At 41.3% G+C, this 12689-nt stretch overlaps 1 protein-coding gene across 6 annotated transcripts in view; it reads right to left on the reverse strand.

Annotated features, from left to right (window-relative positions):
- Positions 1 to 6146, reverse strand: part of LOC106588434 (protein FAM131B) — a 29910-nt gene extending 23764 nt beyond the window's left edge. For all 6 annotated transcript variants that reach the window (XM_014177426.2, XM_014177423.2, XM_014177427.2 and 3 more), the window contains exon 1: positions 5617 to 6146. In XM_014177426.2, the coding sequence (XP_014032901.1) occupies positions 5617 to 5644 (28 nt within the window). In that variant the 5' untranslated portion in view covers positions 5645 to 6146. The remainder of the gene's footprint in view (positions 1 to 5616) is intronic.
- Between the last annotated feature and the right edge of the window lie 6543 nt (positions 6147 to 12689).

Below are 12689 nucleotides of genomic sequence, written 5' to 3' on the forward strand. Positions count from 1 at the left end.
ACAGAAACAGAAATACTTTAACATAAATACTTTCAGTATACAGATACATAAATACTTTCAGTATACAGAAATAAATACTTTCAGTATATAAAAACATAAATACTTTCAGTTACAGAAACATAAACACCTTCAGTATACAGAAACATAAATACTTTAACATAAATACTTTCAGTATACAGATACATAAATACTTTCAGTTACAGAAACATTAACACCTTCAGTATACAGAAACATAAATACTTTAACATAAATACTTTCAGTATACAGAAACATAAACACTTTCAGCATACAGAAACTTAAATACTGTCAGTATACAAAAACATAAATACTTTCAGTATACAGAAACATAAATACTTTCAGTATACAGAAACATGAACACTTTCAGTATGCAGAGACATGAACACTTCCAGTATACTGAAATATAAACACTTTCAGTATACAGAAACAGAAATACTTTCAGTATACAGAAACATAAACATCTTCAGTATACAGAAACATAAACACCTTCAGTATACAGAAACATAAATACTTTCAGTACAGTTTATAAACATAAACACTTAAACACTGAAATATAAATACTTTCAGTATACAGAAACAGAAATACTTTCAGTATACAGCAACATAAACATCTTCAGTATACAGAAACATAAACACCTTCAGTATACAGAAACATAAATACTTTCAGTACAGTTTATAAACATAAACACTTCTGTTTATAAACATAAGCAGAAATAATTTCAGTATACTGAAATATAAACACTTTCAGTATACAGCAACATAAACATCTTCAGTATACAGAAACATAAACACTTTCAGTATACAGAAACATAAACACCTTCAGTATACAGAAACATAAACACTTTCAGTATACAGAAACATAAACACCTTCAGTATACAGAAACATAAATACTTTCAGTATACAGAAACATAAACACCTTCAGTATACAGAAACATAAATACTTTCAGTATACAGCAACATAAACGCCTTCAGTATACAGAAACATAAACACCTTCAGTATTCAGAAACAGAAACACCTTCAGTATACAGAAACATAAATACTTTAACATAAATACTGTCAGTATACAAAAACATAAATACTTTCAGTATACAGAAAGATAAATACTTTCAGTATACAGAAACATGAACACTTTCAGTATGCAGAGACATGAACACTTCCAGTATACTGAAATATAAACACTTTCAGTATACAGAAACAGAAATACTTTCAGTATACAGCAACATAAACATCTTCAGTATACAGAAACATAAACACCTTCAGTATACAGAAACATAAACACCTTCAGTATACAGAAACATAAATACTTTCAGTACAGTTTATAAACATAAACACTTAAACACTGAAATATAAATACTTTCAGTATACAGAAACAGAAATACTTTCAGTATACAGCAACATAAACATCTTCAGTATACAGAAACATAAACACCTTCAGTATACAGAAACATAAATACTTTCAGTACAGTTTATAAACATAAACACTTCTGTTTATAAACATAAGCAGAAATAATTTCAGTATACTGAAATATAAACACTTTCAGTATACAGCAACATAAACATCTTCAGTATACAGAAACATAAACACTTTCAGTATACAGAAACAGAAACACCTTCAGTATACAGAAACATAATTTTTTCAGTATACAGAAACATAAATATTTTCAGTATACAGAAACATAAACACCTTCAGTATACAGAAACATAAATACTTTCAGTATACAGCAACATAAACACCTTCAGTATACAGAAACATAAACACTTTCAGTATACAGAAACATAAACACCTTCAGTATACAGAAACATAAATACTTTCAGTATACAGAAACATAAACACCTTCAGTATACAGAAACATAAATACTTTCAGTATACAGAAACATAAACACCTTCAGTATACAGAAACATAAATACTTTCAGTATGCAGAAACATAAACACCTTCAGTATACAGAAACATAAATACTTTCAGTATACAGAAACATAAACACCTTAGGTACAAATTAGAAACATTAACAGCTTCAGTTTACAAGAAAATACAGGTGACAGGTAGCCTAGTGGTTAGAGTGTTGGGCCAGTAACCAAAAGGTTGCTAGATCAAATCCCTGAGCTGACAAGGTGAAAATATGTCGTTCTGCCCCTGAACAAGGCAGTTAACCCACTGTTCCTTGGCTGTTATTGTAAAGTATTTGTTCTTAACTGACTTGTCTAGTTGAAAAAGCAACACCTTCAGTATACATAAACAGACCCTTTCAATGCAGACCTTGGCTTCTCTCCTGATATATTCATGGTCATTTCCATGTTCCAGTTGGTCTATTTACTAGTCGTTCAGTTTCACACTGTATACTTTACATTCTAGTAATATAAATACACAACACCTCTTCATTGTACTTAACGGCTTAGCTGTTTCTCATTTCCGCATTACATTAGGCCTAATTTCATCATCTTATTTTTTTGTTGTTGAAAAAACCTACAGACCTGATCTGGTACTTCAAAATATACAGTACCTCATTATAATACATAGTGTATCTTGTATGTTGAACTATGCAGTACATCATAGAGTTTCAGCTAATTCATCAATATTTCCAATACATGATTTCACCCTTAAATGCAGGTTTTAACTCATTATTTTATTTACTGTAATGAACCATTACGGCGTTAAAAGGGTTACAACAAACTATAAAAAATGCAAATTGCCTACATCCATTGGCTTTCAGTAATTGGACTCTGTTTGAAGAGTGAAGAGAAAACATGACATCAGCGTCCAATACTGCCAATGCCACTGAGGCTTGCTAAGTGTCTCACCACCCATGAAAGACAAATTAAGTCAATTACAGATATGTGATGGATGAAGGCCTAGGGATATTTGGAAAAGGTCACAGGAAACATGTCATGGTTACACACAGAAAAACACTACACGGAATGAACGGTGATTCCTCAATTTCTCAGCTGTATTTCTCATTGCTTCCACTTCCACTGACCAATTCCTTTTAAGTTTAGGTCAAATGTAGAATCTCTCAAAAGCCATGGATATATTTATTTAATGAACTGCATTTTCGTTCATAGTTCATAAGGCCTGTTACGAAGCATTATAATAAGTGTGTTAACCTGCTGAGTTTTACATTGATATGCCCATTTTCCTTCAATATAACCACAGAACAAACCAAGACAACCTTGAATAAACACAGTTGTAGAACTCTGTTTTCTCCTCCCAGAAAATAAGGGAGTCTAGGAATAAATACAGTTCAACCGTTCATCATGAACGCCATCTATTGTGAACATAACGGCATATAATATCAAAGTTCGGCACTCGACGCAACTCACCGGAACAATACCTCTGGCAAAACAGTCGAATACAGTAGAATCAGATCACGGTGTCTTGTTGGCATGGCGTCGTTCCTCTGGGGAACATGGTTCCTCTGAATGTTTCCCAAAGGAGCTAAACACTGTATGGGGATGTGCTGTTGACCCATGTGTACTTGAAGCATCTCTTCTCCACTCGCATCCATCAACCTCACTCCATACCAGAAGCTATATATAGCAATATATGCTTATTATAACAATGGAGCTCTCAGCAATGGGCTGTTGCTGTTGGATACGAGTCAACCTAAGTTCACACATGATAACAAACGGCAAGTTGAATGTGATGAGATGCACTTAAATGCCCATGTCTTGTTATCACTATGGTATTCTATAAAACACATTTTACAGCATTTCGCTGGAATCCATGACAGAGAGAGAGAGAGAGACAGACCTGACGAAACTACTTCTTTATCAATCTTGAGGGATTTTATCTTTGTTTGAAATGGACTTTACATTGACTTTCGTATTAAAACATATTGTAGAGAGACCTTGTCAGAGGGAAAACTCCCTTACAGCGAACAGGGAAAATTCTAATGTTGTTTACTGCTCCAAATGCTACGTCCACACTAACACCTTCCCTAGCTTGATTTCACACACTCATTTGTCTCTAAAACGCCAGGCCGGCTTTCATCACCACGGTCGAAACACGTGCTACACATCCTCTACAGGCTCAATGACAATCAAAGGTCAAATTTCCATCCATCCCATTATTTATTTCATTCATCTCCGACCGCGAGCCTCCACATTTGTTTTCATGAAGGAACTGACAAGGCTTGATGAAGTGTTTAATAAAAGAGGGCAATCACTCTCCATTACGGACGAATCCCAAACAAACGACACACCACACTTGAGTTCATCTCCGTTACACTATCGACAGTAGAACACACTACATAATATCCAATCCCGTCGGACCCCGGGATCGATTCCAGTGAAATCATCCACTCCCTATGTCACAGCCAGATGGACCGTACCAGTTCCACAGACCATGAAATTCTATTCAGTCTCCAGCATGCTCCATGATACGATCAGCACCGAGGCTCTTTTGAGCCATACACCTCAACGGTGGTACGCCGGCTGTATTAACCACTGGCAGCGTTGACCTACATGTGGAGCACGTCCAGGCTCACACCTGGGTTTGCCGCGATCGGTTCTGACTCAACCAATGCGGGTCATAGTCCAGCCGAGTTTGTGTGTGTGTGTGTGTGTGTGTGTGTGTGTGTGTGTGTGTGTGTGTGTGTGTGTGTGTGTGTGTGTGTGTGTGTGTGTGTGTGTGTGTGTGTGTGTGTGTGTCTCCGTTGTATACCTCCTAACCTGTAATGCACTGCTGCACACATGCTTCAATTGATTACCCGCCGGTCATGACGCACTCCGACGGAGGAGAGGGGAACGTTTGCGATTTGCTCACACACAGCCAGCCTTAGCCTTAACCTTAGCTCTAAGTCATGGCAGGAGGGCGGTTTAACAAGAGGGAGTGCGCACACACACACACACACACATAGTCAAACTAAGTCCATTTCCTCATGACTTTCCCTTCATCCATCCATCCATCCCTCCCTCGACCCGATCCCTTCATCCATCATGAAATTCAGAGGTCTGCTCTCTTTCTCTCTGCTTCCCTCTTTCCCTTTTATTTCTCTCTTCATCAACATTTATATGTGCAACAGTACACCATGCAGACACTGCTAACAGGATTTCACATCATTCCTTTCTCTGTCTCTCCTCCTCTCTCTCTCTCCCCCTCTCTCTCTATTTCTCTCCTTTAATACGTCTCCCCTGACATCATTGTAAACAACCTCTACTGTCATATTTCATTCTCTCTGTCTCCTCAGAGCCCTCTGTATATCTCTCTCTCTCTCTCACACACACACGCACCTATCTCCATGCGCACATGGTCGTACAGCCCATTAGGCATATACATTTGAAATGTCAACCGAGTCGTCCCGTATTCCAGTCCACTAGAAATTGCCTTCACTTCCATTGTCACGCCGTCGCCTTGCCATTTCTCCCTATTCCCCACATTCAGCATTCACCATGCAAAAGAAAAACCTCTCCTCTCTGTCTAGCCTCAGTCGTACGCTGCCGAGCCCCGTTAACCAACACGTCTCCATAGAAACGTACTTACGGGTTCAGAGGAGAAATTCAGAGTCCCCCCCAGAGTCCCCCTTCCCCCACTCCCACCCTCCTCCATCTCTCTCGTCACTGGGGGAAAAGCAGATGGGAAAAAGATGGGGTCTGCTTACTGATGGTCCGGGAGCCGATGCAGCCCATGGTGTCTGTCTCACAGAGGCCCTGGAAGCAGCAAGCGAGGAAGCGCCACCCTTTCGCCAGGCATTCTCTCCACTCCTATTCTCTCCTCCCGTCTCGCTCCGTATGTGTGTGTGTGTGTGTGCGCGTGTGTGCACGTCTCTCACTCGCTCTCACTCTCTTGCTCCCTTTCTCTCTCTCCTCTTGCTCTGCCTTTGTCTCGCCCGCTCCCTCTCTCTCCTTACCTTCGTCAAACCCGCTGGCACACACACAGAGAGACACAGATAGAGTGCAGCGTCGCGATGCTGGAGCATCCCCAGTCAGTCAGTAAATCAACGTGTCTGAGTGGGGGGGGGACGGGGGGGGACTTGACATCGTTGAAATAATTAAAAGCAAGTACTTGTTACTTCAATGCCATTAATATCCCAACTCTCCAAATGATTGAAGTATAACTCCTGTCTAGTATGGCTCTATTCTCCCTACCTCTATCTCGCTCGCTCGCTCTCTCTTTCTCTCTCTGGCAATGCAGTACAGCTCTTTTCCTCTCCTTCTGCCCCTCCCTCCTTCAGTCTCTCTTCGTCTTACTCCCACAATATACGTATAAACACAGACAGTGATTCAATTGTTGTGAGGCGAGGCAGGAGGACAATGGGCGAGTCCTTGAGCTCTCTGACTCTCTCCTACTCCCCCAGTGACTGCTTTTATGCGCCGAGTCAAATCTCACACGTTGAATACTGGGTTTTCCCCTATGGAGCTCAAAGCTTTGACAGCATTGGCCATCGAATTCGGTCATGTTGATAGTCATAAAACTATCGGTTAATATAGAATAGACTAGAACAACTAGAATATGAAGGTGTGGGTATTGGCTGAATAAGGGGAGAAAGAGTGACATCTCTTCTTGAACATATTCATCTTACACCAAGAGAGAGAGACAGATGGAGAGACAGAGAGGGGGAGCTGAGGAGGAAGGAGTGAAGGGGGAATGCGTTGAGTCATGTTAAGGAGGGGTGAGGCTGAGATGCACAAATTAATATTGTAGGAGGGAGGGGGAGGGTGACAGAGGGAGAGAGAGGAGGAAGGGTGACAGAGAACAGAAAAACATACAGCCATGTTTCTATGTATGGCTCTGTGTGTGTGTGTGTGTGTGTGTGTGTGTGTGTGTGTGTGTGTGTGTGTGTGTGTGTGTGTGTGTGTGTGTGTGTGTGTGTGTGTGTGTGTGTGTGTGTGTGTGTGTGTGTGTGTGTATTCGTGCGTGCGATGTGGGTGTGTTTGTGTGGCTGGCTGGCAGGCTCGCTGATTGGCTAGCTGGCTAGCTATTGGTCTTTCCATGTATTTGGTGTTTACTTTACTTGTATGTGTCCATATGGGTCTGCATATTTGTCTATGCACATCATGTCTGCATATTTATCTCTCCACATGCATGCATCACACATGTGCGTACTCATTACTTCATCGCTGAAGGGGGTTAGGGGTCATAGAGAGGTGATCACAAAGAGACATGCCAAGAGAAGGGGCTGATGGGTAATCCTATTCTTGGCAATGAGTTGGTCTATCACAAGCTGAGTATCATGGTAGGAGAGTACTTAGATATTCACTTTGACCTCACTGGTGCCTGAACAATATTTGAGAGAGAGAGAGAGAGAGAGTTCTAGCTAGGTGGCTAATGTTAGCGAGGCTAGGGGTTAGGGTTAGGGTTAGGGGAAGGGTTAGCTGAAAGGGTTAAGGTTAGGGGAAGGGTTAGCTAACATGCTAAGTAGTTGCTAAAAAGTAGTTAAAAAGTAGTAAGTAGTTGAAAAGTTGCTAATTAGCTCAAATGCTAAAGTTGTCTGTGATGAGATTCAAACTCGAAACCCCCAACCACTCTACTTTCTTCTTTGCCTTAAGTAACTATCTGTCTTATGTAACCATACCAAACAGAACATGTCATATTAATTTGAGTGTCCCGGATTTACGTTTACTATGTTACGTCTAGTCTATGAGAACAAGCAGCCCACACACATAGTGATATAAAGTCCACAAAAGGCAAGGTTCAAAAGCTTACAGCAAAGACAAATAACGAACCGTCCCCACACTCGCAGCTACAGCTTAATCAATAGGCTCACTTCGCCTCCAGACGGCCGAAGGTAAAGCATCTGATCACTGCTGCTCTCTCCCAGGGAAGAGGACTCAGAGACTCCGAGCCTGCGTCTCAAATGGCAATCCAATAGGGTGCCATTTGAGACACAGGCTGAGAGAAGTCGCTCTCAGGAACCCTTTCTTAATCCTCCCACTACCTCATTAAAAAACACATTATGTCTCTCCAATGTATTGTAAATTGGAGCTTTGTTATAAGGGCGGCTCTTCCTCGATAGCAGGAATTAATGTGATTGGTTAAGTTTAGGCAAGTAGTGTGATTGGTTAAGTTTTGGCAAGGAATTACAATTGGTTGAGTTTAGGGTTAGTGGTGGTTTAAATTTGTGTAAGTTTGTCATGCATAGCCTTCCAAGCCTGTCTGAGGTCCAAAACTAACTTAATTAATCCGTCATTGGTAGATGGTGGTAGCCGAATTATGATTGTTCCATTTCCCACAATGACCATATGTTCACGTTTTCAGAATTCTTCTTCTTATTTCTCTCACACAGTAACGTTCTTCCCAGACCTGAGTTCAAATACTATTTGAAATCTCAAAATAAATGTCTCTTACCCTTGTTTCACCATCTGGTTGTTTGAGCTGCCCTGATACATCATCAAAAAGAAATACCTTTTTCACATAGCATCCCCTCATCGGAACCCAACCATATGCAGGATCGCTCAAAGCAGACTTCACTACAAGACTGACTGCTATAGCTAAAAAGAGCCATTCGCACAACTGCCACACACACCGTAATAGCCGTAGTGACACTTCAGGTGTTGTGTTGAATACAGGCCCCCAGCGAACCATGCACATCTAGAATGGATGTGGTGGCCTTGCCACTGTTGACAACCCACTAATCCAAACAGAGAGCACACCTTGGGACCCCCAACTGTACCGGTTTGTTGCCCTTGGTGACGATCGATTCTTTAGGTGGAATAGGAGCAATTCAGCAGGGTTTTATTTACTCACAGGCTTATTGGCTCGGCATGTGCCGTCTCTCACGGCGACTAGATGGACGACTGTGGTTTCATTAGGACACATAAACTGACTCAACTGACCCTTTGGTTAAGCGTATTGGGTTAACTGTCTCTCATGGTGATGTCAGTATTTTGCTACCCTGAGATGGTTTCTCCCCTTTGCAACATTTTGAAACCAGTGAGCAACGCACATTGCCACTTTAGTCTACCTATTGTGACTTTGTTGTCTGACTGTATCATAACTCCACTATAAGCATCCACCTTATCATCAGCACTAGGATTATTTATAAGACATTATAATTTATATAGGATATATATAATAATTAGATTTATATGTATTAAAGATGTTGTATTGTCTTGTTTGCTGATTCTAAATAGGAAATTGTAAATTGTATCCCTTCGCTGCTATTGATACTAAATAATGCTCCCAATTGAAAAGTATTAACCACTCTCTCTCTCCCCAACAAGGAAGAAGTAAAAGATTGTTTCTGTATAACATGTAAAACTGCAACAATGCCCCTATAAATGCATATGTTGGTATATATTTGAACTTTTGGGCTAAGGTCATGTTATTTTGGTGGGAAATACAATACTATAGTAACTGAAAATGCCTTGAAAAACACATTCCAAAGGCATTCGAGTCCCCTGAGGGTAGCTCTTCACCCTGGACAGTTACGGGATTGTCATGTTCAGCACCCAAAGCAAGGCTGAGGAGAGAGAAATACAAAGGAACACAAACATGGTACAGACGTTTCTCTCTCAGATGGTTCTGAGGTCTGCAGCTCTGATTATTTGTGCTGGGACTGATAAGCAGTTAGGTGTGCTGCAGTGCGTCCTGCCCTTTATCTATTTGAGAGGGCAGGTGGGGCTGGTGGGCATCATATCATTGGCGGATAATTTAAGGACGTGGCGCATTCACCATCTCAGAGTGTACAGCCGTGGCCAAAAGTTTTGAGAATGACACAAATATTAATTTTCACAAAGTCTGCTGCCTCAGTTTATATGATGGCAATTTGCATATACTCCAGAATGTTATGAAGAGTGATCAGATGAATTGCAATTAATTGAAAAGTCCCTATTTGCCATGCAAATGAATTGAATCCCCAAAAAACATTTCCACTGCATTTCAGCCCTGCCACAAAAGGACCAGCTGACATCATGTCAGTGATTCTCTCGTTAACACAGGTGTGAGTGTTGACTAGAACAAGGCTGGAGATCACTCTGTAATGCTGATTGAGTTCGAAAAACAGACTGGAAGCTTCAAAAGGAGGGTGGTGCTTGGAATCATTGTTACCTGCAAGGAAACACGTGCCGTCATCATTGCTTTGCACAAAAAGGGCTTCACAGGCAAGGATATTGCTGCCAGTAAGATTGCACCTAAATCAACCATTTATTGGATCATCAAGAACTTCAAGGAGAGCGGTTCAATTGTTGTTAAGAAGGCTTCAGGGCGCCCAAGAAAGTCCAGCAAGCACCAGGACCGTCTCCTAAAGTTGATTCAGCGGTGGTATCGGGGCACCACCAGTACAGAGCTTGCTCAGGAATGGCAGCAGGCTGGTGTGAGTGCATCTGCACGCACAGTGAGGCGAAGACTTTTGGAGGATGGCCTGGTGTCAAGAAGGGCAGCAAAGAAGCCACTTCTCTCCAGGAAAAACATCAGGGACAGACTGATATTCTGCAAAAGGTATAGGGATTGGACTGCTGAGGAATGGGGTAAAGTCATTTTCTCTGATGAATCCCCTTTCCGATTGTTTGGGGCATCCGGAAAAAAGCTTGTCCGGAGAAGACAAGGTGAGCGCTACCATCAGTCCTGTGTCATGCCAACAGTAAAGCATCCTGAGACCATTCATGTGTGGGGTTGCTTCTCAGCCAAGGGAGTGGGCTCACTCACAACTTTGCTTAAGAACACAGCCATGAATAAAGAATGGTACCAACACATCCTCCGAGAGCAACTTCTCCCAACCATCCAGGAACAGTTTGGTGACGAACAATGCCTTTTCCAGCATGATGGAGCACCTTGCCATAAGGCAAAAGTGATAACTAAGTGGCTCGGGGAACAAAACATTGCTCTTTTGGGTCCATGGCCAGGAAACTCCACAGACCTTAATCCCATTGAGAATTTGTGGTCAATCCTCAAGAGGCGGGTGGACAAACAAAACCCACAAATTCTGACAAACTCCAAGCATTGATTATGCAAGAATGTGCTGCCATCAGTCAGGATGTGGCCCAGAAGTTAATTGACAACATGCCAGGGCGGATTTGCAGAGGTCTTGAAAAAGAAGGATCAACATGGCAAATATTGACTCTTTGCATCAACTTCATGTAATTGTCAATAAAAGCCTTTGACACTTATGAAATGCTTGTAATTATACTTCAGTATTCCATAGTAACATCTGACAAAAATATCTAAAGACACTGAAGCAGCAAACTTTGTGAAAATGAATATTTGTGTCATTCTCAAATCTTTTGGCCACAACTGTATGTTAGGTAAATGTTTTTGAAGGACACTGCTTAGAAATGCCTGAAATGGCTAACTACTGCTTTCTTACTTTATCATAATCCAAAAAACATCCATTGCAGGGATGTGAAGAAGTGTTGTATTGCTAATGTTTCGCTAATATTTTCAACCTTGCGAATGAGAACCAATCTGGAAAATGTACACACATCTGGATCATTTTAGTTCCTTTGCTTGCACTGATTTTTTTATTAACATTTATCACCACTTGCAGATGGATAACCTTTCTGTGAATAAATTGTGACTCAAAGGCAGGACTACAGCCATTCCAGAAAAGTGGGTATTGCCACATAACCCAGCTGTGTTCTTGTCATATCTTTTAAGTTTTGGTGTAGGGTTTCTTGACACAAGAAAAAGACAGCTGAAACAAACACAAAGCCTTTTTAGTTCTAGTTACAATTCTCCTTCAATGATTTTCAATTCAACATTATTTTCAATAAAACATGTTTCTTTATTATTGAAAACCAGGTTTCTTCTACAGGATGGAAGTCTCAGGACAGCCAGGGACAGTCCCTCCATCTCGAAAGACAGCTCATTTGCAGAGACGTTTGGCACAGACAAAGGAGTACAAATTGCTGTTGCAGTCTCTATCAAACCACTGTGGGCCTGAAAAGTGAGTTGTTACACAGTTTTCTGTCACTCCACCATTAGGCTGTGTTGCATGCCATTTGGTAAAGTCTACCTTTGACCCATCAGACCACATCCATCTCCCCTCCATGTGGACGTCTGACAGCCCGATCCAGGTTGGTCTCTCCGCAGGGTCGAAACTCTTGATCAGGGTTGAGATGAACTGTTGTTCTGACTCACTGTGCACAGAGGCCAGGTTTGCTCCCTCAGACACACAGTAGGACTCAGCATTAGCCCAGACCACTGGTGAAGCAACATACTTATAGCAACGTCCATTGAAGTCATACCAGCCCATGAGGCAGGAATTTTGGAATAGCTCTTCCTCCTGGTCTGGTACAGTAGCACCCAAAGCAAGGCTGAGGAGAGAGACGAGACAGAGGAACACTAACATGGTGCCGAGTGTTGGGTGGGTAGGTGAGTGCGCTGCAGTGAGTTCGGTCCTTTTATATGTTTTTAAAGAGGACAGGTGGGGCTGGTGGGCATCATATCATTGGCGGATAATTTAAGGACGTGGCACATTTCCTATCTCGTATGTGAACGCAGTGGGGTGGGGGGGTGGGCTCAGACTGGCCTCTGCCTAGGGCCTTCAAATCACTAAGTCTGCCCCTAAGTGAATGTTATATAAATGTACTATTCAACTCAGCCTTCACTGAAGCTGTTAAAGGATTGACAGCAACTTGAAGCTATGGGCTCAAATGACAACAAAACCTAAACAACGGCGTCAAATCAGAATATTTTGGGTTACGATGGGATAGGACAGTTGTACTTACTAAGTTCATGAGGCATTTATAAGTTATATTCTTCAAGAATCAGTATACAGTATACACTACATGACCA

Source organism: Salmo salar, chromosome ssa27, assembly GCF_905237065.1.
Source record: "Salmo salar chromosome ssa27, Ssal_v3.1, whole genome shotgun sequence".
Lineage (NCBI taxonomy): Eukaryota > Metazoa > Chordata > Actinopteri > Salmoniformes > Salmonidae > Salmo > Salmo salar.